The sequence below is a fragment of the Artemia franciscana genome, chromosome 17, assembly GCF_032884065.1.
Source record: "Artemia franciscana chromosome 17, ASM3288406v1, whole genome shotgun sequence".
NCBI lineage: Eukaryota > Metazoa > Arthropoda > Branchiopoda > Anostraca > Artemiidae > Artemia > Artemia franciscana.
The window spans coordinates 18,015,431-18,042,870 of record NC_088879.1 but is presented as its reverse complement, the minus strand read 5'-3'; the positions used below and the strand labels follow the sequence as shown (position 1 = coordinate 18,042,870).

Below are 27,440 nucleotides of genomic sequence, written 5' to 3'. Positions count from 1 at the left end.
AGACACACTGAAAAAAGCCACACAAACACCTAGTCAGATACAAAAAAAGACACATAGGCTCAAAGACGAAAAAAAAACAATAGACACAAAGACAAACATACAAAAAACAGATGCCTTCTAACAGCGTGCGTAATAGATCTTTAAATTTATTTTTGGCTCGCTCAGATTCTTGGTGTCGCTTATCTTCTAACCGCCTGTGTCTTTGCTCTTCATTTTCATTTTTGACTCGTTCAGATCTCGTTGTCGCTTGCCTTCTAACCACGTGTGTCTTTGCTCTTCATTTTCAATTTCGGCACGTTTTGACTCTGCCATCACTTATGTTTTAACCTCATTTTTCTTCCTTCTTCATTTTGGATTTTCATTGCTTCAAACAATTTTCACCTTGCTTCAAACAATATGCCACCTAGTCAGATATAAAAAAGACAAATAGGCTCAAAGACGGAAAAAAAAACAATAGACACAAAGACAAACATACAAAAAACAGATGCCTTCTAACAGCGTGTGTAATAGATCTTTAATTTTATTTTTGGCTCGCTCAGATTCTTGGTGTCACTTATCTTCTAACCGCCTGTGTCTTTGTTCTTCATTTTCATTTTTGACTCGTTCAGATCTCGTTGTCGCTTGCCTTCTAACCACGTGCGTCTTTGCTCTTCATTTTCACTTCCGGCATGTTTTGACTCTGCCATCACTTATGTTCTAACCTCATTTTTCTTCCTTCTTCATTTTGGATTTTCATTGCTTCAAACAATTTTCACCTTGCTTCAAACAATATGCCACCTAGTCAGATACAAAAAAAGACACATAGGCTCAAAGACGGAAAAAAAAACAATAGACACAAAGACAAACATACAAAAACAGATGCCTTCTAACAGCGTGTGTAATCGCTCTTTCTTTTTATTTTTGGCTCGCTCAGATTCTTGGTGTCGCTTATCTTCTAACCGCCTGTGTCTTTGCTCTTCATTTTCATTTTTGACTCGGTTTGACTCATTTTTGACTCAGTCGATAAAATAACAACGAAAAATTCTACAATTCCCTAGCACATATAATACCGACTACTATAACCCATAAAAATAGTATTAACTATGACACAGCAAAGTTTTAACAATTCTTGTATAAATACATTATTTTTGGTATTATTTTTAAAGTAGTAGTATGCTACTACTTAAAACATGTAAAACTGCTAACAACTATAATATAAACTTTAGTGCTTGTAATAATAATACAAGAAATGCTACCGACATAAGACATTAAAATGTTAACCTCTATTCCGCATCGAAATGAAGCAATTATAATATAGATTGTAGTGGTAATACTACAAAATATAAAATGCTCACAACCATAACACGTAAAAATGCTAACAACTATAATGTAAAGCACAGTGCTAACAAATACAACGCAAATAATGCTGATAACAGCTAAGACACAGAACAATACTAAAAAGGCTAACAACTATAGCATATGAAAATGCTATCAACTATCTATCTATATATATAAAAATAAGTTGTCTGTGGGTCTGTGGATCGTGGATCAGGTGACGTCATGTTTCGGCTGACGTCATGAAATTAGTTGTCGTCATTTTTGTTATGACGATGCTTAGTATATTGTAAAATACATTAATTTGGTTAATAATATACCATTTAAAACACCGAAATGAACATGCTGGAGTAGTCACTCGGTGAGAGAGGGTGTCAGAACGGAGAATGAAGGTCCCAGGTTCAAATCCTGGTTAGGCTAAAAAAGGTAAAAAACTAAAAAAAACTGAAAAAACTAAAAACAGGCAAAAACTACAAAAAAACTAAAAAAAAAACTAAAAAAAAGGAAAAAACTGAAAAATAGAAGAGAAAAAGAAAACTAATAAAATTAAGAATAAAAATAAAAAAAAATAAAAAAATAAAACTAAAAAAAAAAGTAAAAAGAAAAAGCGAAAAAAACTAAAAAAGCTAAAAAAAAAAGGTAAAAACCAATGAAAAACTAAAAAGAAAAAAAGGAAAAAAACTAAAAAAAAATTTCATCTAAAAAACTAAAAAAACTAAAAAAGGTAAAAACTAAAAGAACTAAAAAAGAAAAAAACCTAAAAAAAGGAAAAAAACTGAAAAATAAAGGAGAAAAAGAAAACTAAAAAAATATAAATAAAAATAAAAAAACTAAAAAGATAAAAACTTCAAAAAAAACTAAAAAGAAAAAAGAAAAAAAAGAAAAAACCTAAAAAAAGGTCAAAACCAATAAAAAAAAACTAAAAGGAAAAAAAGGGAAAAAATTAAAAATTTATATACCAATTCAAAAACGAATGTATACCGGGATGACGACCGGGACACAGGGAATATAAATGACACATATATATAAAAATAAGTTGTCTGTCTGTGGATCTGTGGATCAGGTGACGTCATGTTTCTGTGTCGGCTGACGTCATGAAATTAGTTGTCGTCATTTTTGTTATGACGATGCTTAGTATATTGTAAAACACATTAATTTGGTTAATAATATACCATTTAAAACACCAAAATGAACATGCTGGAGTAGTCACTCGGTGAGAGAGGGTGTCAGAACGGAGAATGAAGGTCCCAGGTTCAAATCCTGGTTAGGCTAAAAAAGGTAAAAAACTAAAAACTAAAAAAAAAAAACTGAAAAAACTGTTGGGCTGTTGGGGTGGCGCGAAGCGCCACCCCAACAGCTAGTATATATATATAAATAAGTTGTCTGTGTGTCTGTGTCGAGTGACGTCATGTCATCAGGTCGTTATGTCGTCATTATGACGATGACCTCATTAAAGGTATTTAAGACATTCGTTCACGGAAAAATGTTTAATTGTAAAATGACTGAAGAACCTAAAATGTCAACAGCCGAGGAAGATGCTCAAAGAGTCTATGCCAAAAAACTTGCTGCTGATAGAGAAAGTAAGAAAAGAAAGCGTACCGAGGAATCACAAGAGCAACGCAAAACCAGACTTGCTGCTAAAAGAGAAAGTGAAAAAAGAAGGCGTGCCGAGGAATCACAAGAACAGCAAGAAAACAGGCTTGCGGCTGATAGAGAAAGTAAGAACAGAAAGCGTGCCGAGGAACCTAAAGAGCAACGCGAAACCAGACTTGCTGCTAAAAGAGAAAGTGAAAAAAGAAGGCGTGCCGAGAAATCAAAAGAACAGCAAGAAAACAGGCTTGCGGCTGATAGAGAAAGTAAGAAAAGTAAGCGTGCCGAGGAATCACAAGAGCAACCTGAAAATTATCGCCTGGCATTCAGGTACAGCCCAGTCGATGATTATAGCTTGAGTAGATGTGTTCAAATCGGGACTATGTCTAAAATTTGTCCCTATTGCAAGGCCTTGAAATTCAATGGTGAAACAATGGGAATTTGTTGCGCCTCAGAAAAAGTGAAACTTCCTCTATTGGCTGTACCACCAGAGCCATTGAAGACTTTGCTTACTGGAACTACGTTAGAATCTAAGCATTTTTTATCACAGATCAGAAAATATAACTCATGTATCCAAATGACGTCATTTGGTGCCCAAATCGAAAATCCAGATCAATTTATGCCTACTTTAAAAGTAAAAGGGCAAATTTATCATAGAGCACGGTCCCTTCTACCATTCTCAGGCGAGAATCATAAATCTTTACAATTGTACTTCATCAGTGATAGAAATTCTAAATTGAATGCACGTTGCGAAATTTCTCCCAACGTTGAAAGGACAATCGTTTCCCAATTGCAACATTTTTTCCACGAAAATAATAATTTAGTGCGTCTGTTCAAAACAGCCATCGATTTGATGCCTACTGATACGCATAAAATTGTTATTTCCGCTGACAAAACGCCTCCTGGCCAACATGTGCGTAGATACAATGCTCCGACTATCGAGGAAGTGGCAATCGTTATGGTCGGTGATCAGTTTTTACCTCGAGATATTATTCTTCATAAGCGAAACGCTCAGTTGGTAAGAATTGCTGAAACTCATCGATGCTACGATGCCCTACAATATCCTATCATTTTTTGGGATGGAGCTGACGGCTATCACTTTAATATTAAATTGATGAATCCAGCCACTAACAAAGAAATGAATAAAAAATGCAGTGCAATACATTATTATACCTATATACTAATGATTCGGCAGGATGAAGACAATTATATTTTAAAATGCCGTCAATTGTTTCACCAATATGTCGTTGATATGTATGCAAAACTTGAATCAGAACGTTTGCTATATATCCGCTGGCAGTCCCCGTCATATGCATGAATATGCTCAAGATGCTATTGCGTATGTTCGTCTCTATGGTCGTCCAGATTTATTTATTACATTTACATGTAATCAATCTTGGGACGAGATACAGCAGCTTTTACTTCAAGGACAATCGGCGGTTCATAGACATGACATTACGGCCCCTGTCTTCCGGCAAAAGTTGAAATCACTGATAAACTACATAGTAGAACTTTTGACCCAAGAGTGTTTGGGTCAGTGCGATGCTGGATGTACTCAGTGGAATGGCAAAAACGAGGTTTGCCACAAGCACACATACTAATCTGGCTACATAATAAAATTACTTCTAACGAAATTGATGATGTGATTTCCGCTGAAATACCTGATAAAATGTCGATAAGGGGTTATATGATATTGTTGTAAAAAATATGATACATGGACCTTGCGGTGCGCTGAACGAAAATTCACCATGCATGGCCAAAGGAAGGTGCACAAAGCAATATCCTCGATTTTAGTATCCAGCACAATTACTGGCAATGATGGTTACCCACAATATAGAAGAAGATCTACGGAAGATGGCGGTAAAACAGCAATAATAAAGAAGCGTAATGGTACCACCAACGAAGTAGATAACTAGTGGGTTGTTCCATATTCCCCATTATTATCAAAAACATTTAATGCACACATAAACGTTGAATACTGTAACTCCGTAAAGGCAATCAAATACATATGTAAATACGTCAACAAAGGCAGTGACATGGCAGTTTTTGGCTTGCAGTCCGAAATCAAAGATACCGACGAAATGGTACAATATCAGGCTGGAAGATACATAAGCAGTAATGAAGCTGTTTGGCGAATTCTTTCATTTCCGATACATGAACGTAGTCCAGCTGTTGTTCACTTAGCGGTACATTTACAGAATGGTCAACGTGTTTATTTTTCAGAATCCAACGTGCAACAAAGAGCCCTGAATCCACCGGATACAAAGTTAACTGCTTTTTTTCGCTATGCAAAAATGATTCTTTTGCAAAAAAACTGCGGTATACTGAAGTGCCTTCGTATTGCACGTGGATAAAAAATAAAGTATTTGAACGTCGAAACCAGGGTAAGTCAGTCGACGGCCAACCTACCATCTTCAAAGATACCATGATAGGAAGACTATACACCGTTCACCCCAATCAACATGAATGCTTCTTTCTACGCCTGCTTTTGGTGAATGTACCCGGTCCGACGTCCTTTGAGTATCTGAGAACTGTAAAGGGTACTATACATGACACTTACCGTAGTGCATGCCAAGCTCAAAATTTATTGGAGAATGACCAACACTGGGATAACTGCATCAATGACGCGTGCGAAACGTCAACTCCAAGTCAAATTCGTGCATTGTTTGGCATCATACTAACAACTTGCTCTCCATCAGCTCCTACAGAGTTAAGGGAAAAATATAAATCAAAAATGTCCGAAGATATACTCCATCGAAAACGGTTAGAGACGTCAGATATGACTTTTGATTTTACATCAGAAATTTATAACTACACTTTAGTTATTATAGAAGATTTGTGCGTATGTATGGCAAACAAACCTCTTCAGGATTTGGGAATGCCTTCACCTAATCGTACCGCTGCTGTTTCGACATGCGTAGAATTGGATCGTGAACAAATTTACAGTACGAGTGATCTATTGTCGTATGTACAAAATGACATTTCCAAGTTAACGTCGGAATAAAAAGACATTTATGATACGATAATGCATTGTGTCGATAACTGGTAAAACGTTTGCGATAAAACTGCTTCTGGCATCAATTCAATCAAAAAATGATATAGCGTTGGCAATTGCGTCGTCTGGAATAGCCGCAACGTTGCTGCCTGGTGGAAGAACTGCTCATTCCGCTTTGAAATTGCCTCTGAATTTGCATTCTACAGAAACTCCCACGTGCAATATTTCCAAATCATCTGGGATGGGTAAAGTATTGCAGCAATGCAAACTTATTATTTGGGACGAGTGCACAATGGCACACAAAAATCGCTCGAGGCTCTGGATCAATGTTTGAAAGATTTGCGAGGGAATTCGAGTCCCTTTGGCAGCACATTAATATTGCTTGCGGGAGATTTCAGGAAAATATTACCTATAATACCTAGATCAACCCCTGCAGACGAAATGAATGCTTGCCTGAAAAATTCTAATTTATGGGCACAAGTAAAAACTTTGAAATTAACTACAAATATGCGTGTCCGATTGCAAAACGATGACTCTGGTCAAACATTTTCAGATCAATTGCTGGCAATTGGAAACAGAAATCTAACAGTAGACTCAATTTCAGGACGTATACAACTACCTGCTGAATTCTGTAATTTAGTGACGTCCAAAAATGAATTGATTGAAAAAGTATTTCCGAATATTCTAAACAATTATAAAAATAATAAATGGCTAAGTGAAAGAGCGATTCTTGCACCCAAAAATATAGACTTCCACGAAATCAACAATATTGTTTTGACCAAGATTCGAGACCAGGCAGTCCTTTACAAGTCAGTCGACACAGTTTTGGAACCAAATGAGGCGGTTAATTCACCATCTGAATTTTTAAATTCCGTGGATCTTTCAGGGTTTCCACCACACGTGCTACAACTAAAAATAGGCGTACCAGTAATACTGTTCAGAAATATCAACCCACCAAAGCTTTGCAATGGCACGCGACTTGCCGTAAAAAAAAACAATGGAAAACGTATTAGAGGCCACAATCTTGACAGGGCCTTTTGAGGGTGAGGCTGTTCTTATTCCTCGCATTCCCATTATTCAAACGGATCTGCCTTTTCAATTTAGAAGATTGCAATTCCCAACTCGATTAGCATTTGCAATCACCATCAACAAAACTCAAGGTCAATCATTAGAAAAATGTGGTATAGATCTTAATACTGATTGTTTTTCCCATGGACAATTGTACGTTGCATGTTCGAGGGTCGGTAAACCTGACAATCTATTTATATGCAGCGACAATTGGACAGCGAAGAATGTTGTATATTCGCAAGTTTTACGCAGTTAATTTGTATTGTATCTATCTATCTATCTATCCATATAAAAACGAGTTGTGTGTATGCATGTTTGTTTGTTTGTAAAAAGAGCGTTTACATATGACGTCATTATAAGCACATAAGGCTTTGTATATGCACAGACAATGGGAAAGCCAAGAATGTTGTATATTCGCAAGTTTTACGTAGTTCAAAACACATATATAAATCTATCTATATTCATAGGTGGTACACAGGGACACAACTACAATGGCGCGTAACGACTTACGCGCGCGGGGGAGGGGGCTTAGGGGGGGGGGGAAGCGCCCCGCCAACAAGGTGCTGGGGTGGCGCGAAGCGCCACCCCAACAGCTAGTAACATATAAAAATGCTAGTAACTATAACACAAAAAATAATAAATTCTATAACAGATTATCTTCCTTGCTCTTTAAATTCTAAATAACATTTAAAAAACTAACAACTATGATACTTGAACTTATTAACAAGCATACTACGTAAAAATGCTACCAACTATAGTACATAAAAACTCTAATAACTAAAATAAAATGAAAAATATAATCTTCTTTGCTTTTGAAATTCTACGTAACATAAAAATGCTAACAAATATAAGACATAGAATTGCAAACAACTGTAACAAATAACAATGCAAACGACTCTACCGCACAGTAATGCTAACAACTATAACAAATAAGAATGCTGAAAACTTTAACACATACAATAATAACAACCATAACAAACAAAATGCTAATAACTATAATATAAATTATACGACAAGAAAATATAACACAAAAAAGCTAACAACCATAACACATAGCGCTAATAACTATAACACTTAAAATGCAAACAACGATAATATTAATTATGGTACTAACAACTTAATCGAAAATAATACTAACAACAATAACACGTAACAATGGCAACAACTGTAAAAGCTATAGCAACTATAGCATATGCAAATTCTAACAACTATTACACGGTAACAACTATAAGTCCTACAGTAGAGTTTCTTGCTTTTGAAATTCTAAATAACATAAAAATGCTAACAAATATACCACATAAAATTGCCAACGAATGTAAAACATAAAATACTAACAGCTATAACACATAAAAATGCTAAGAACTATAACACATAACAATGCAAACAACTATAACACTTAAAAATGCTAACAACTATAACAAAGAGAATTTGCTAGTAACTATAACACAAAATGACTAAAAATTCTATAACAGAATTTCTTCTTTGCTTATGAAATTCTACACAAAATAAGATAATAACAACTATAATACAAAAAACACTAAGAACTATAAAACATAAAAATACATAAGACTATTTTGACTTTAAACCATAGGCAATCACTATTTGGTTTTGGGTTTGACTTCTTCAGTTTTTGTCTAGTTACTTAATGAAGACTTAATTGAATCAAGACTGTGACAATGACAATTACAATCTGACCTTTTTGCTACATTATCCCTGTCTGATACGATGCTTTGGTAGTCTTCATGATCATAATCGGACACAAAAGAGCAGCTCGACTCATCGATAACAGAAGAAGTTCCATTGGTGTCAGTAATTTCTTCAGTTTCACAAGGTTGGTTGGCATTCTCTAATCTTGCCAAAACTATTTCTGATTCTTCTAAGCTCTGATTCCTGTAGAAAATTGGTCCAAATCTCTTGAATATTTTGGAAAAAAATACTAAGCACAAATAAAGTGTAGTAAGCACTAACCCAATAAGCGAAAACTCAGTGACACCATTCATTCCTTGTCGTGAAAATGATAATGCAAAGAAGCCTAGTTGAGTCAGCACTAATGAGGCTATCATCATGTAGATGGCAACGTAATGAACTTGCTTTGTGACTTGAGATTCAGAATAAACATAGTAAACATTGTATTTGTCAACATAGTATTTTAGTACGGTGAAAAAAAAACCTGGTATCGTGATCAATGGGGAAGAAAAGCCGTAGAAGATAATGATGCAGAATTTTAACAAAATCCAAGCATACTGAGTCCCGTAATCAAAGTCAAACCCCACTATATATTTCAATACCTCAGAATGCTCAGCTTTTGATTTTGCATAAGCCAAACACCAGATGTAACAAATCAATGTGCCAACCCTAAATAAATCCATCACAGTTCCAATTAGAGATGCAGTAATAATGTAATTGACAAAGAAGGCGCTGTTATCTGACCAGAAAACACACTTCACTCTTTGGAAAAAATCCGAAGTTTTGTAAAATGTATCACCAATTTGAAGTATGTCGCCCAGCACCAACGCATTTATACTCAATAGTCCAAGTGCTGGTAGAAGAAGGACCATGAAAACAAGCCAAACAAATGTCTTAATCATCAAAGATATGTGTGCTTCTGAATGGGTCCAATGATTTAAAAACTTGTCTGATAACCATATCAGAGAAGGCAGTAATGCGGCAGCTCCCAGCGACAAAAGGCTACGAAAGGACTCGGAGAGGAAGGGGTTTAACTTCGCTAGCTCATTCACCAGGTGGTCTTTCCAATTATGCCCGAGATATATTACAACCAATTGGGGCGTGGAAATGAACATAAAAATTAAAAAAAGAATAATGTGAACTACCATTTGACGAAGACACCGGTTTGTTGAACTCACTTTAATGTTTTCCCAGTAAATATTTTTTTTAGAAAGAGGGGCGAAACTAACTTTCCAGTTATCTGAATTTAACACTTTTGATTTACTTGATATCCCGAGTTCTCTTTTTGACTTTTTATTACAGTATTTTCCAAATGTATAATCATACTTAAATTTTTTTGCATCATCCAAACGTTCAAATTTAACAAAAAACATCCCTAGTGACTTGTATTTAGCTCTCTCTTTTTCTTTACTGAGGCGTCTAGTGAGATCAGCTGCTTTCGTTTCATAATAGGTAAGAGCATCAACCTTCTTAAAAATATTAAAATAATCGACGATATAGCACAAATAACCGAATTTGTAGGGACATAGTTTCATCTGTTCTTTCATTCGAGCATTATGCTCCTTTACATTTTGAATAGCTTGTTCAACTCTCTTTATTTTTGATTGTAGCTCGTACACTTTTACTTTATTACGTGGCGCGTCAATCTCTACAGATACCCTGGGATAAGCTTCTCTAAAGTGCTGCTTCAATGTTTCTTCATTACATTCGTCCACCGGTATATTAGTCACCATTAACTTATTAGCTATTCGATATTCCAATCTCCGTAGTTTTATATCATTTGAAAGGGTTCGTATTAAAGAAAAGCCAATCACCGATAAAAGAATAGAAAGACCTATTTGAGAAACAATAAGTTTGTCTTCAATGTTGCTAATTGTTGTCGCAGCAAACGGATGTTGAGCTCTGTCATGCCTTTCACCAGAGGAGTTAATGGGAAATATGACAACCATACCGAAACCCATATAATACAATACATACAAAATCAACATTTTTTCGAATCTGAGATAGTTAATAGCATCTTCGCCACAACGAGATAGTATGTCATTTTCGCTAAGATTGATAGTAGACCCAATCCAAGAAAGCGATTTGACCAGCCGGGAAACCCATGTATCTTCCGAGGTGCTATTCTGTGATGTTTCCATACTCCCAATGCTTGATGCCGTGCTTTGAGTGCTATTCAAGCCAAATGTATCAGTTTCATTTTCTATAGGTCTTATGTCAGCACACATATAGAAAGATTTAAATTTGGTTCTCAACCAGCAAAATAGAAGAATTAGAGCCATCCACGTTATCACATTTATCATTGTATTTTCTGGTATTCCCTGGTATCCCTGGTTAAAAAGGATAAGAGTACGTTTGCTTAACAATGCACCACAGGAATTATCACTGATCATTCCAGTAATAAAGGTAGTGCTATTAGCAGATGCTTTTGATGTCATTGGAGTAATTGAATTGTTCAGAGCACTATTTATCGTAGAAGGTTGTAAGAAAATACTTTTGTTCATGTTTTATACACCCATTGTTTTAAACACATATGTTCGTGTTATGTATAACTTTAACTACATTTAACGATGCTGTGCATTTTTGTAGCTTGACCACTAAAAAAAAATAAAAGCTTTGGATAAAGCTCATAGGCCGTTCTGGATACTTTTGCTATCAATACTTTTTTTTATGTTTGCCAAAAGTAGTCACTTCAGGCTTACGTTCTCTTTTGAAGTTTTGATATTGGTTATTTTCTATAGTCCTAGGCTTTAAATATTTAAACTTCATACAGCAATTTGCTGTCAGTGATTAGTTAGAATTCCACTTTATAGGCCTACGTATTTTGAACAAGATTTCAAATTTGATTTGTATTTTCCTTGAATGGAAAATATATTTGAAATTATATACTTTTCCATGCTTTTGAACCAGATTTGGATTTTCCGAGCTGCTAAGCAGTTCTGTGTTTGCCATGTAAATTATCATATGATAACAAAAAGGTCGTATTTGCACATTAAAAACAAACAAAAAAAAACGGCTTTTGTTAAGCTGGATGGGTGTGGTAGATAGAAAATGGTTGAAACAAAAGTTACACTAATCAAACAGTTCGTGGTAACGAACCTAGCTCAATAGTAACCGAAACTCTATAAAACAGAATTTTAGTACCATTAGTGACTTCAAAAGAATCGTATTTTTTGTTTATTTTAAACATTTAAGTTTCATCAAGTTTAGTCTTACCCATCGAAAGTTACGAGCCTGAGAAAATTGCCTTATTTTGGAAAATAGTGGGAAATACCCTCTAAAAGTCACTGGACCTTAACGAAAATCACACCATCAAATTCAGTGTATCAAAGAACCTCACTGTAGAAGTTTCGATCTCCTATCTACAAAAATGTAGAATTTTCTAATTTTTGACAGAAGACAGATCATGGATGCGTGTTTATTTGTTGTTTTTTTTCCAAGGGTGATCCTATCGACCCAGTGGTCCTAAAATATCACAAGAGGGCTCATTCTAATGGAAATTAAAAGCCCTAGTGCCCTTTTTAAGTGACCAAAAAATTGGAGGCACCTAGACCCCCTCCCACGCTCATTTTTTTCCAAATTCATCAGATCAAAATTCTGAGATAGTTATTTTGTTCAACATAGTCGAAAAACCTAATAAGTATGTCTTCCGGGACGACTTAATCCCCCACAGTCCCTGAGGGAGGGGCTGCAAGTTACAAACTTTGACCATTGTTTACATTTAGAAATGGTTATTTGGAAGTGTACAGACCTTTTTGAGGGGACTTTTTCGTGTTGAAGGGGGTTGGGGGTTACGTGAGAGGATCTTTCCATGGAGGAATTTATCATGAGGGAACAGAACTTCCATGAAGGCGCCGCAGGATTTTCTAGCATTATTTAAGAAAAACAATGAGAAAATAAGTAAAAAAAAATTCAGCTGGAAGTGAGGAGCAGCATTAAAACCTAAGAAAAACAAAAATCACTACGTAAATAAGTTGGTTTATCTCCTCCACAATGCTTCGCTCTTCACATTCAAGTATTTTTAGTAGTTTCAGCTATTTATTCTACGGCCTTCGGGATTCAGGGGTCATTCTTGAATAATTAGGACAATTCAAGCTTTAGTTTAAAGAGCGAGGTATTGACTAGGGGGCAAACTCCCTCATATACGTAATAAAAATATACAAATATTGAAGTTCGTTACGCAAGTTAATTCTTAAGTTACGAATATTTATTACTAATAAAAACGTTCGTAAAAAAATAAAAAGTTCTAGTTGCCTTTTTAAGTAACCAAAAACCAGAAAGCAACTAAGCCTCCTCCCCCATCCCCTTTTTCGTATCAAAATCTTCTGATCAAAACTATGAGAAAGCCATTTAGCAGAAAAAAAAATATGCAAGTTTCGTTTTAATTATTTATGTGCGGTGAGCCAAAATCAAAATATGCATTAGTTCAAAAACGCTCAGAATTTAAGTAAAAACCACAAGCTTTTTTTAACTGCAAGTAAGGAGCGACACTAAAACTTAAAACGAACAGAAATTATTCTGCATATGAAAGGGGTTGTCCCCTCCGCAACGCCTTGCTCTTTACGCTAAAGTTTTTAGTGTTGTAAAAAGTAGTGTTGTGAGAAAGAGTCAAACACTAGCGTGAAGTTTGGAGTTCTACCATCTGAAAATGGCCTCCGATTATATAATGCTGTATGGTAGTTAAAATTGAGCTCTCCTCAGGAAAACTCTTTTAAGTAATAAGACCTGCATAAATTCTTATCAATTAAATGAGCAATAATTGTCTATATAAGTCTCTATTTTTCCTGGAAATCGGCTTGATAGTTTTTTTTGGAAAATTGGCATAGTGAGAATTCTGTCCTCATAAAATGACATTGATGGGATCTAGACTAAGAGTTTAAACAGGAATTTATTTTTCCCTGGTGGTCACATCAAGCCTATGATGACGTCATAGCATCAGGTGGAAGTTTAAATAAATCTCCAGTTAGAAGAAAATCAACAGAAAGAATTACAAATATGCAAGTCTGCCACATGCTAAGTGTAAGATCCCGAGGGAAGCTTGGAATCCTGTTACTATAATATATCTATATAAGTAATATATCTATATTAAGTTCATTCATTTAATAATTTCCAAATAACTTCCGTTTCAATCATTTCTGTCAACCACACATATTCAGCTCAACAAAACCAAATATTCAATTACGTTTTACTAGAAATTCTAAAAATGCTAATGCGAAATATTGCTATCACCAAGAAATACTAAGCAGCTTGGAAGATCTAAAACCTGAGTAGTATCTCCTCTCTGCTTTTATACTCATCCCTATCCCTAGTTTTAAACCTATCCCTATCTCTAGTTTTAAACGCATCCCTATCCCTAATTTTCAAGACAGCCAGTAGTAGGGCATCATAGACAGTGTTTTCAGGGGCATTTTACGTCATAGGTAATGTTAACTTTTGGTTGTTACATAATAGGAAATGTTTTCTAAGAGATAAATGTGTCTGTTACGCCATAGGAGCTGAGGGCGACGCAAACTTGCGTGACTTAGCTAGATTTTTTGGGAGTGACGCAATCTTGCGTGACTTTACCCCAGAAATTATTTGAATGTCACATGATAGGGTTTTGACGTGTTAGAGTCTGCTGCTCAAGAAGGGGCAGTTTTATTGTGATATATTTTTTTTAGAATATTCTCAAGATGCTTAAATATATTCCAAAATGTTTTTAAGCCTTTTTTCTTCGTGATTTCTTTAGTTCTTATGTAAAAGGGGAAATATTAACTTATGTTAAGGAACACACAATCTCTTGTGAAATTCTAGATTTCAGGGGCCCGTGGGGAAATCTCTGCTTGTAACTGAGTAGAGTGTACAGGTAGGTGTTACATTGTGACGCACGTGGGTGTTACTTAATGACGGGCGCAGACTTGGATGTTACGTAATGACGATGGAAAACGTGGATAATACGTAGTGACAGCGAACATGTGACGTGTCATGTAATATCAGCTTACACGTGGGGTGTTACGTAATGACAGTGCATACGTGGGATGTAACGCAATCTTACACTTGGGTGTTACTTAGTGATAGGGGGCACACGTGGGATGCTACATAAAGACGATTTACACGTGGCATGTCACATCTTACTTTAAGAGATTCCATTTCCTCCGGGATTTCTTTTCGTCAGTGCTTTTTTCAAAGCGTTTTTCAAAGCGTGTTTTTTTTTCTCAGGATTTTTTTTCTTTCAAGGTGTTTTTCTCAGGACACCTTTATATCCTAATGATTTTTGTCTCCATTAGGATTTGAATGAGTCATTTCTATCTTGATTACTTCGAAGATCACACTGCCTTTCCAGGACGAAAGTATAACAGTTCAAAATACGGATGAAACCTTTTAATCGATAGTGAACAGATATAAAATTTTTAACCGGATATTTCGAAAACATATACAGTGTTCATCATCAGCAGTAAAACTAAAAGACATCAATAAAAACAAACAAAATTTATACCTAATAAAATAATTACATATAGTTGCAAACGTTTGGTTCAAAGTGTCGTTGTTAAAAATACGAGAAAACATGCAAATATGTGGTTCAGAAAAGTGCTGATGTACAAAATACAATGAAAATATGCAATTTTTTTGAAAATGTATTGTTACTTGAAATACGATGAAAAGGTGCAATCATGTTGTTCAAAACATATTTTTTGCTCAAAATACGGTGCAATTATGCCAAAGTTACGGTGAAACTAAAGGAATCTTTGATTTAAAATTCGCTGTTGCTCGTAATTCGATTAAAATATGTAAATATGTTGCTCCAAATGCCTTGTTGCTCGAAATATAATGAAAATATTAACATATGTTTTTGAAAAGCTGAGGTACTCAAAATAAAACAATAACAAGCAAATATGTGGTAGAGAGTGCGCTGTTTCTCTAAACATGATGAAAATATGCAAATACGTTGTTCAAAATATTTTATTACTAAATATACAATGAAGGTTGAGGTAGGAAAGTATGGTTAATACCTGGTTTTGTTTTGAACTAGGAGTTAAGCGAGGCTATTTTCTATTCCTATTTATATGAAATGTTTTAATGAACCTTGTTCTAAAGACATCAGAAAAGTTTATGGGAGACCATGGAATCAAATAGAGATGTATAATACTCCTAAACTTAAATTATATGGATGGTTTGAGGATCCTACATGAAAACATTACCACAATGAATGGAGTTTTGGAAGTTGTATGAGTCATTGTGCAAAAATATATTCTTAAGAAGAAGGTTTTCAATCTTAAGAAGGTCTTTGGCGTGCCAAACAAAAATAAGGTCATCCACGAAAGAGTTAGAAGGATTCACAAGGAAAGATTTGAGAGAAATTGGAACTTCTTGGTAGGGTGCAATGAGGGGGGTTTTGAATTTATTGAGATGGAAGAGGAGGAGCTCTAGCTATGTTGTCCTCAGGCAACTTGAAGCTGCAGTGAGTTATTAGTAGTAGTAGCTGCAGTAATTTCTTAGACGAGTCATCAATTTTAAGATAATTAAAAGTCCTAAGAGAAGGATGACCATGAAAACAAATTTAGCTTGTACGAAATCAATACAATATTATCATAATCAAGCTAAACTTCTTTTCTGTATTTCCTTCCGATTAGGAGGACAAAATAAACACGGGCAGTTGACATGGAAGGAAAAGTTCTTTTTAGCTGTCACGGTTAACTATTAGCTCAGATTAGCTCATCGTGATTATTGAAAAATAATATTCAGACTAAATTCAGAAGAAAGCGGTCATAAACGAACAGACCAATACCCCTTTCTTTTTGCTCAGAGGAAGGGTTTTGAGATCGAAGTAGGAATTTTTACATCCGGTAATTTCTAAAAAGTCAAAGGTTTGGGAAGGAGCTTCTATGATGGCATCACTTTTTAAATGTTCTTCTAAAATATAGCAAACATATATAAATAATAAAACAATTACAGAATTTATTTATAAAGAAATAATATAAAATCACTTGAATACATAATTACTTTTAATGTAAAAAATAATAATAAACTTTTTCTATTTGATTTGGATCTCATCTTTCAATTTTTGTAAGCAACTGCTCTTATATTTATTCATATTTATCATATCCTTTACAGAGTATTTTATCAATCCTTCCAGAATGAGATCCCAGGATCCTTCAAATTTAGTGATGTTTTCTTCCATTCTTAAGCCATTAGTTATTAGCTGACAAATAGCCTTAGAGCTTTCTTGCCTTGCTTCGTCCTAAAAATTATCGTAATTAATTATACATGAATGAAAGAGAGAATAAAATAAATTTCACAATTGGATTTTTAGTAAGTATTATCATTGATCTATTTTTTGGCACCTTTTTTTGGCATCATTCTGAAAATATTCATACCATAGTGACTTGAGATGCCTACTGGACAGACATATTCTTTCGATGGTTAATGAAAGTTGTTTCGGTCTCCAAAAATTGTAATAACTACAACCGGTAAGGTATCACTATTGTAATGTAATAGTCTTGATCACATCAGTTTTCTATTACCGAGCTTACAAATGAATTTGGGTCACATATTCACGTCCAGGACCCAACGCCCCCCACCAAGACCCCAAGTTTCCCTCAAGGCCCACATGTCCCCCTCCAAGGCCCTAATGCTCTCCTCATTTTTCTTTTTCAACGAAGATGTTTTCAGCCGTTGAAAACGAATGATTACTTAATGAAAAAATTTCTGTCTGAACTCTTAGATTTCAATTTGAGTTGTCATATATTCAAAATACAAGTTAAAATTATTAACATTTTTGATGTCAATTATTTCAAAACTCCATCCACTTTACTATCAGTTCCTATAGTCTTACGCCGCTTCAATTCTTTCGACGTATTCTTCGGCATTTTGTTTAAAGCTACAAACAAGGAGGTCAGCTTTGAGTTTAAATCTTGACTATTATATCACTATTATATAATGATGTAAAAATAAGGACGAAAAAATTCTGGTAGCGGTTTGTCCGAGCACGCACAGGCACAAGTGCGTGCTCTCGTACGGCTGACTGTCGGGGCTTCTGGGTGTAAAATGTCACGGTGAGTACGGTTAGACAGCATCATTTTGCCGAACCTCAGGATAAGGTTTCCTGAACTCCATACTTTGGAGTTCGAGGGTTGCTAGGGCATCATGGTAGGAAATATCTCTATTAATCAGGATGATCCTGGCTGCCCGTTTTTGAACTGATTCTAGTTCCTACATTAGATATGCGATTCTTAATACTGACGCGCCCCAGACAGGACAGGTGTATTCAAGTTTGTGGCGTGCGTAGCAAAAGTATGCCCGTAGAAGACTGTTGGTGTTGCACCCGAAGTGACGCATTTTTGAAAGGGTTTGCAAAGATGAGTTAGATTTACCGGTCATACTATTAACATGGGTAGTAAAGGTGCAATCATGAGAGAAAATGACACCTAGTATTTTCACCTCATTAACAACAGGAAAAGGGACCTCAGGAGGAGGGGAAAGTCCATCTTTGGTGGGCTCAGTCTGAATACTTTTCCCTTAGCAGAGTTAATAGACAATTCCGTATCAGAGCACTGTAAACTAAGTGCATCGAAAGTGATTTCGAGGAATTGCTTGGTGGGGACATTGTCATAAAGAAGATAGGCGAGTAAGAGTCACAAATCGTCGACAAATTTGTATTTGTCGTTATGTGCTACTAGCAAGTAATTGATGATGGCAAGGAGAGTTATTCCTACCAGTTTCGTATGCTTGCTAGGATCTTCTGAGTCAAAGTCCTCTTCGTGTAAAGCAAATACTTTTTTATGTCTTTTAGACAGAAAATCGAGCACAATGGCTAACCTTTGGCGTTTAGTACCCATTCGCTTCAGATTTTGACAGTCCACTAGGTGTAATAGGATATCAAAAGCTTTGCGAAAGTCGATGGCTGCTAGGTCGAGAAAACAGCCTTGCTTTTTAAGCCACTTCAGGATCCGATCGAACATTCTGACTAGGTATATAGACGTCCCACATTTTAGGAGTCCGTCATATTGGTATTTCTGGATATTCTTGATTGCATGCTCTAGTAGCCACCGCAGGATGAACAATTCTTTCACTTTTGCTAGGTATGTCGTTAAGGAGATTGGCCTAAAATCCTCAAACGACTTGGGTGGGTTCATTTTGGGAGTCGTACGGATGTAGGCCGTTTCCACGATCTAGGGAAAGTCCCATATGCAATGCTCTGGTTTATAAGAGCCGAGAGTGGCAGGGCTAGGAACAAAGCAAATTCGCGTATGAGCTCTGCAGAGATTTCGCCTGGGAAAGGAGAGACGCGTATCTTCACTTTTCTGATTTCACTGTGCACCTTCAATTCACTGAGTGCCATTGTGTTTTTGCTGGGGAAATCATCAAGAATTGAGGCTTTCTCTTGGGGGGCTACGGCAGGTACAAAGGGAGGCAAGAAATGTATTAACGTCACTGAACCCAGGTATTCGCCCATTATCGTCAGATATTTTGACACTAGTTTTCGAAACATCTCTACTCATAGCTTTGACTCAGTGGCGTCACTTGGCTGGTCCAGTACTGAGCAGGGAGTCTACGTTTTCATGACCGTAATTGCGCTTTGCATTTCTGATTATCTTAACTATTAAAACTATTTTGGTCGCTTCTTAATTTCTCCTGCCACTCAAGTTAAAACAGCTGCGCTCACGGATCAAGGCCTCAATAGTGGGCGTAATCCATGATTTGATTTATTCAATTTTAACCACAGTCTTTGTTGGAAATATTTCGAGGTACTTGAAGTACACTTTTTCGCTGAAAGCGCACAACCTTTACTCAATAAAAACGTCCGCTGAAACCTCTGGGAAGTCGAATTTGGCGATCCAGTGGCCATATTCACAGATTGCAGAGTCAGTTATTGGTCTGGTAATGATCCATGAAAGCTTGGGCTTTCTCACAGACCTCTTGGCTACGAGATAAAGGGCCTAGTGATCAGTGTAGCTGACTGGTCCAAGTGATGTCGGGGGATGGTATAGGTCCTAAGTGTTTGTAAGGATCAGATCAAGGGTACTGCCAGACGATTGAGTGGGAACATTCAGAGTCTGATTAAGAGAAAGGCTGGAGGATAGCAAAGCTTTCTTTTCTGGTTAAAATCATCAGCAATTATAAAAACATGACTGCTATATCGGTTTCTAAGTGTATCAACCGCTGTTTGGAGGTAGAAAACTAGGTCACGCCCGTTTTTCTCGCTTTCATGGTAATGCACAGTTACTGTTATCAAGCATGAAAAATGACGAGACAAGCCTGCGATTTTGCACATTACCCATATAACCTCACGATCTGGGTTGGTGAGTTCAGGTAGGAGTTTGCAAGAAATGTCTTTCCACACTTGGATTCCTACACCACCGCAGAGGCTGCTGTCACCTCGGCTATTTCAAGTACTTAGAAATGAATTATATCCAGCAATCCATCATGTGGCCTCATCGAGGTTCCAAATTTCTGTCGCAGTAGCAAAAGCTATGTTGCTGCTACTGAGCAGGACTTTAAAGTCTTCCATCTTGTTAAAAAAGGATCGCAGTTAGCCAAGAGAAAATTAGGCATAGTGGGCCTATGGGGCACTATCAGCTTAAGAACGGGCGGCTGTCTCGGATGGGGCACACGAGGATTTCCTCGAATCTCGTCACACCTGGTGTTCTAGGTGTTTTTCACATCTTGATTTTCACTAGGCTTCGCTCAAACAATTGTTTAGGCGAAAGACATTGTCATGGTTTGTCACTAGTACTGAAATAGCGCATCTCATACCTTTCATTTTTAGCTGCCCGCCATCCATGTCTCATTCGCTTCGGTTTGTTTCCACTGGTGGACGATGCACTGTCTGTGGCGTCTCGCAGTAAGTTCAATGTAGTTAGTGTAGTCAAGATAAAAGTGTTTCAAGGTAAACATTTCAGGGAATGTTGAGGGGAAGCAGAACTAAAGCAAAATACATTATGTGAGACGAGTTTTCAAAAGGGCGGATCAGAAACGTATTAGGGATGGGTTAGAGCACTAAGCTAAAACTTTCAGTGTATGTTGAAGGGGATTTTAAAGGCTTAATAATAGTATCTGCACACTGTTAGCACCATTACTGCTACTGCGATTATTGCTTTTACTAAATAAATGGTGCCCATACATAACTTTCAGATAAAGTATAAGGGAAGTTTTAACTAAATAAAAACACTTTAAGTAAATGCACATTGCCAAAAATCATAGAAGCCATGCAAAAATAATGGCTTAGACTATTAAATTTAACTTTCAGAGCATATTTAGAGGGTTGTGGAACCAAGCAAAAGATACTATGTACTTATTGTAACTATTGTTACTTCCACTACTACTACGACTACTACCAAACAATTGTTTAGGCGAAAGACAATTTTCATGGTTTGTCAGTAGTACTGAAATAGCGCATCTCATACCTTTCATTTTTCTATAAAAGGAAACTTTTATAAGATGAAACTTTCAGGGAATATTTAGAGGAATACTGAGCTGATAAAAACGCACTATGTGCATTCAAGTTGCCGAATTGGTGTACGAGCGATTTCTCAGGACCAGCTTAGATTAATTAACCAAAAGATTAACTGTGCATACTGCAACTGCTTATACTGCTACTATTATTACAACTACTATTTCAAATGATACTACTGAGGCTAAGGGTATTAAGATAAAATTTTAAGGAAATGTTTAGGAGGATGTTGAACTAAATCAAAACATGCTATTTGCATGCAGGTTTCCAAAAGGGTGTCCAAATAATATCTGGAAATAACCAGGTATTTCAAGTTGAAACTTTCAGGACATAAAGAGGATGGCAAACTATCCTAAAGGCTTATATCGCAATATATAAATACTACTGCTACTACAATTACTACTACTGCTACTACTACTACTACAACTGCTACTGCTACCGCAATTACTGCAACAACTGACACTACTAATACGACTAATACCACTAGGCTACTGCTGAAACTAAGGGTACTAATAAGGTGAAACGTGAATGGATAGTGTCCAGGATGAATAAAGGATATATGAAAAATTCTTTAGGAACACCTTATAGTATTAAGTTGGAAATTTTCAGGGCAGTTGAGAAGCATGTTGAAGAGACTAGAAGGCACTCTGTGTATACTGCTCTAAGTATTACTGCTTCTGTTACTAAGACTATTAGTTTGCGGCTAATTGTATCAAGTTGAAACTTTCAAGGAATGTTTCGAGGAATGTTGAAATAATTCAAAAGACACTTTGTGCATGCAGGATGTCTAAAGTGTAAATTAGGAATATCAGAGGCTATAAACACTATAATTTTGCCTATAGTAAAAGCCATGAGTTTTCAATATTTTTTTATCATTAATGTCCTTTTCCTCAGAGGCACTTCATATGCACAGTACAGTCGTAGAAACTTCTTAGGTAAATTTTGAAATTAGGTAAATTTTGATTTGAGATCGGAAGTTCTGATGGATGTTTAGAGGAATGTTAAAATAAATCAAAAGACACTATGTGAATAAAAAAATGTCTGAAGCGTAAATTAGTAATAACAGACGCTAGAAACACTATAATTTTGCCTATAGTAAAGGCCATAATGCTTCAACATTTTTTATATCATTTGTTTTTTCTCCTGAGGCACTTCACATGCAAGGTGTAGTTGTAGAAACTTCATAGGATGCTCATTCGATCTGAAATTGGAAGTTCTGGCGTCCAGGGATTGTATGGATTTTGTGTAAGGGGTGGTCGTGTAAACCTTGCAAGAGACTCATTTGATAGGAAATTGAAAGTTCTAGTTCCCTTTTTAATAGTCAGAAGTGATTGGAGCATAAATCCCCCAGCTTCCACACCCATTTTACCCTAAATGCATCTTATCAACATTTTGACATAGCCATTTTGTTCAAAACAAAAATTCAAGTCCAAGGATCATATAACAATACCTCGGGAGTCGACAGAAGCCCCTTAAAGCCCCAAGGGAAGAACTGGAAGATAAATCGCAAAGGAATTTAATGTACTTATGAAAGGGAGGATAGATCACTCAATCACACTCACATTCACTCATATTCGCACTTATAACCACGCCTGAATGGAAAAGTGGTGATACAAGCTTCGGAGGGGGGTTCATTGGTTGAAAATTGCAAGTTTTAAATCCCTTTTTGGAACAAAAAGTGATCAGACGGCAACTAGCCCCCAGCCAATGCTCTCTATTCCCCAAAAGTATTCAATTAAAATCTTTTGACTAACTTTAGATCAAAATTTTCAGACTTGCCCCCAAAACCCAGGGGTAGATGTTGTAGGTTATGCCTTGGTGGCAGATAAGGTTTTTGTCATATCACAATACCTCCAGGATAGACACAGCTTTCCAAGGCCTCTGGATAAGGTTTGTAATTCATCCTCGGTGGTATATAAGATTTTTTTTGGAAGGGGTGGCCGTGCAAAGCGTAAGGAATGCCCATTTCATTGGAAATTGAAAGTTCTGTTTCACTTTTTAAGAAAAAAAATATTGGAGGAACACTAGCCTCCCTCAAGTCCTCCTTTCCCTAAATACATATGATCCGAACTTTGAGATAATAGACATTTTGTTTAAAATGGTCCAGAGATCATATAACAATCCTCAAGTGCTAACACAACCCCTAAAGCTAGGGAGCAAGGGTTTTAAGTTATGTCCCATGTCGCATACGATTTTTATGGGAGGAGTGGCCATTGAAATTTGCAGAATGCTCGATTAATTGGAAATAAGGTCAAAAGTGATTGAAGGTCAACCAGCCCTCACCCTTGAATCCTTTCTCCCCATATAGATCCAATCAAAATTTATAAAACGCCATTTTTTTAATATTACACAAAGACAGAATAAATATGCCTTTGGGGTTGACTGTTTGGAAACACATATTGGATTTAATATAAGTATTTTGATAGTTCCACCAAGTTACTGCCACCAGTGTTTGCTTCCTGTAAAAAGCAGTTTTCAATGCATGGTACCATTAAACGTCACTACTAATGGCAGTAGGGTATTATACTACAACCACCTCGTTGCTGCCACTAGTGTTAGCTTCCTGCTAAAGACAGTTTGCATGGATTGGTGCCACCAGTACCACTACAAGTGGTATAAGGGTACTATAAACCAGCCGTGGCGGACCATGAGTTGTGCAAGCTCTTCCCTCGTTAATTTTAAGATGTGGGCTTACCACAAATATACCCAGGAAGTATAGGACAGGTGTACTTACCTAGGGGCAAAACTACCACTGTATGAATTCACAGTATAACAAACCCGTTACAAAACTTCACAAAACCCTATCTTCCATCGGAAAAGATATCTCGAATAGTAAAGGAACCTTTTCCTGCACAAAACACTCTTTATCTCTCTAGACTCAACTAATTCGAAAAATGAAAAAATAAGCCTATGTAGAAAAAATTTTAAATCATAATATTTCACATGTCAGGATCATAAACCGAACTAAGGAACTAAAATCAAACAGAACACTACGTGAATCACCTCCAAGGTGGTGAACATAAACTCTGACCAAATGCAATGAGTAATCCCTCAAAATTGAAATATAAAATTTAGGTTCAGCTTTTCAAGCTATTTTTGTTTCCTGTATGGGTTAACCGTAGCCTGCATTTTCTTAGGGGCTAGCTAATTAGTTTATTATTTAATGGTTTAAGCATTGAAGTTAAAACGAAACAAAATTAAGTTTACAAAAAAAAAAGACATTTATCTGATAATCAAGGGCAAGAACCCTAGAACAGGTTTCTCATATTATTTCCGTTCCAAATAGGTTATGTTTTTGGATATCACTAACAGAACACCAAAGGAACTGGAAATTACTTTTAGAATTTGAACATTCTAATGTTTGTTTAGGTCCACACCTAAATGGAAATTTGTATTTATGGCAAGAAATACTTACAGTTTTAACAGCTGGCATATATTTCAGGTTCTGGCGAATAATACCCTTACAAGGCAGATCATCATCTTCATTTGATATTGAGTCAAAGAGATCACCTATACTTTCTAATGATGGGTATCTGGTCAAAATCTTCTTGCCCGTACTTGGCAAAAGAATGTCTATAAGGTTATCTAGGCTTCCAAATTCAACGTTAGCCTTTTCAATATCATTTGAGGAAATCTGAAAGAAACCAAATTTAAATTTAACAATTTTGATATTGGATAGTCTCAAAAATAAATTCTTATATGAGAAAAATATAAATTTTTCTTTACTTTTATATGTAGAACCTGACATTCCTATTTCAGAAACTCCGAGACTTCAATCTTTGTTTAAGGAACTGCAATGCCATCAATTACTCAAATTATATTTGACCACTGTTAGCGAATAAAAGTTAAAATTCTGTACATCTAGATAGTCTCTGCAATAGAGCGAATTATCCATGACTAAAATTAATTGATTAGATTCGTCTTGAGAGAACTCAATTGAATTTAAGCAATTTTCTTAACAAAACTCAATGTGACAGCAAACTCAATGTCACATTACAGTAAAATATGCTTTAAAAACCCATCTTCTGGGTACCATACATGTCATATCTATTAAGAAACAATAAAAAAAATAAAAAAATGCAACTGCAGAAAAGACAATTAAAAACAAGAAGAATAAAGATCAATATATCAGGAAAAGAAACCCTCTCTCGAACCATTAACATTATAAAATTCCTGAAATTTTGTTTAATGCTATTCATAAGTCGTGGTTAACTTTCTACTTATAAACAAAACCTAGAAACGAATTTCAAACTGATTCAACCTATGCCTCTGCTTACATCACTCTTTCTTGTCTCCCTAACTTGTATTCTTTTATATTGCAATATGTTCTCCATACTCAGATTTTGATCCAGAATGAATCCCAGATACGGAACCACTTCAAATTGTGTGAGTGAAAGGCCACACAAAATAACACCAAGAAAATAGGAGAAAGCAGAAGAGAAAACTATAGAACCAAATGTTGGAAACAAATATATACATCAAAATGATCTGTACTTCCTGCTGATTGCAAATACATAAAATGTGTTAAGTTCAAACACACTCATCGATATTTCTTAGTACAGTTAATGTTGAACAAAGTCTGGTTCAAACCAGATTTTGGACGACTGTTAGCCCCTTAACAAAACTTTTAAGGTACTACAAGTAAAAACAGGCAATTATTTTTCTTTGACTTTTTTTCTTTGTTATGGGCACGTGTTTATTTGTTACTTTATTGTTATTTTTCCTTTTCTCACCAAGACTGATTGTACTGAATCAGTTGTTGAACAATTTTGAATGAAAGTTTAATCGAATTGAGAATTTTATTGCTGCTTTAGCCTAACGAACAAAAAGTGATTGAATGACAGTTATACCCTTACACATTAATTTCACTTCCAGGACCATCTTGACCAGACACAGCGTTATTTCAAGACACAAAAAGGGCACTTTTCTTATCAAAAAGGAGCATGCAAAATACCCGTCTAAAAAGACAGTGTGACCTAAGCGTCCGCGACGTTAAACAGTTCGTGTTAACAAAATAATAATTAAAGAGCATTTCAGTAAAAAGTAACTAAAACTTTTAAAAAAGAATTTCGATAACAATTAATGCATAACAAAAACTTTCTGCTTATTACAAATATAAATACTCATGAAATTTAAAGTTACCCATAAAAAACTGAGTCTGAATGAATTTGCATGAATTTTGAAAAAAGCAGGAAGCACCCTAAAGAAATTAAGACATCTTAAAGAAAACACTAGACTTGACATATCAGAGAAATTTACAATAGAAGATTTAAGGCCATACCTACCAAAATATTAAGTTTTGCATAATTTTGGAAGAAATTTCATAAGTGCGTTGTTACTTTCTTCATTAATCTATGTTATCGTGATCGTATCGAGTTGATGGTCTTAAAAGATTGAATGACAGCTTATTCGAACGAAAATCAAATTTCTAGTGCCTTTTTTAAGCGACCAAAAATATTGTGCCTCAGGTTTGGTTTTCTATGTTTTCTGCTATTTTGTGATACGAAGCTACTATTTTAAGCAAAGAGAGCCAAGATACAATCGACTGAAAATTCTAGATAGCCTTTTGGTTTAAAGTTATAAAAAATTGTATAATAACTGTCCCAGATGCAAATGAAGTTGTCTTCTGCGGTGGCACATTTGGTCCGGAAAAGTCCCGTAGTTCACACAATACCATTCCTTAATATGAACATTTATCATGATATTTGACTTAACTAAGTTAGATAACTTACTTTTTAATGGATTTATATCTGGCGATGCAGAATTGCGCATCAGCTATAGTCACAGAAGGGCGATAGGTCATTATTTAGGCGAGAGGGATACCAGGTGCCTAAAAGAGCGTATTTCATTGTACAAATTACGTATCTCTCCATCTCCAATATGGGTATAGTCTATTGAAATACGTAGGAATTAGTATCTCATATCCCTTCATTTAAACTCCGACTGATTTTATGACAAATACAAAACAGTGTTCCAAAAATAAATCCAGTAAAGCACAACTGACGCTCTGGCCGTTAGAAGGCTTAGAGCCTGTTAACCCTTCTCCTGTTTGTGGTAATTTATGTTCCTTATAACCTATGCTTGATCATCCATTTCTCTTTCTGTTCATTTTGGGTCTAATTTATTCTTTGACCGTGATTTCTTCTCAGTTTAAGTTCGAATTATTGTTTTACTTTATTGCTTTTTGCCTTAGCTTTAATGCAACTCTTTAATTTTCTTTTAAAAATGTCTTTTTTAGAAAAGTCTTAAATAAATTTACTGAAAGAAAAGTCTCCATCTTGTAGCGTTTGAATTTAACTTAATGCTGAAATTTAGGGTGCCAAATGTGTTCCAGGTAGTTAAAACGTTGATAGACTC

At 35.7% G+C, this 27,440-nt stretch overlaps 2 protein-coding genes across 2 annotated transcripts in view; both read right to left on the bottom strand.

The window, feature by feature from the left end:
- Positions 1 to 8,601: 8,601 nt before the first annotated feature.
- On the bottom strand, positions 8,602 to 11,157 carry LOC136037503 (CSC1-like protein 1). The gene has a single exon (XM_065720222.1). The coding sequence runs from the start codon at positions 11,155 to 11,157 to the stop codon at positions 8,602 to 8,604; it is 2,556 nt and encodes an 851-aa protein (XP_065576294.1).
- A 5,419-nt stretch (positions 11,158 to 16,576) lies between these two features.
- The window catches only part of LOC136037950 (leucine-rich repeat-containing protein 49-like), a 52,487-nt gene continuing 41,623 nt past the window's right edge, over positions 16,577 to 27,440 (bottom strand). Inside the window, exons 7-8 of the mRNA XM_065720834.1 lie at positions 24,499 to 24,717; positions 16,577 to 16,871 (exon numbers count right to left, since the gene is read on the bottom strand). Of these exons, the coding sequence (XP_065576906.1) occupies positions 16,665 to 16,871; positions 24,499 to 24,717 (426 nt within the window). The 3' untranslated portion in view covers positions 16,577 to 16,664. The remainder of the gene's footprint in view (positions 16,872 to 24,498; positions 24,718 to 27,440) is intronic.

Bases quoted from the DNA above. Each gene is read 5' to 3' on its own strand.
- LOC136037503 (XM_065720222.1), bottom strand. From the start codon at position 11,157: ATGAACAAAAGTATTTTCTTACAACCTTCTACGATAAATAGTGCTCTG.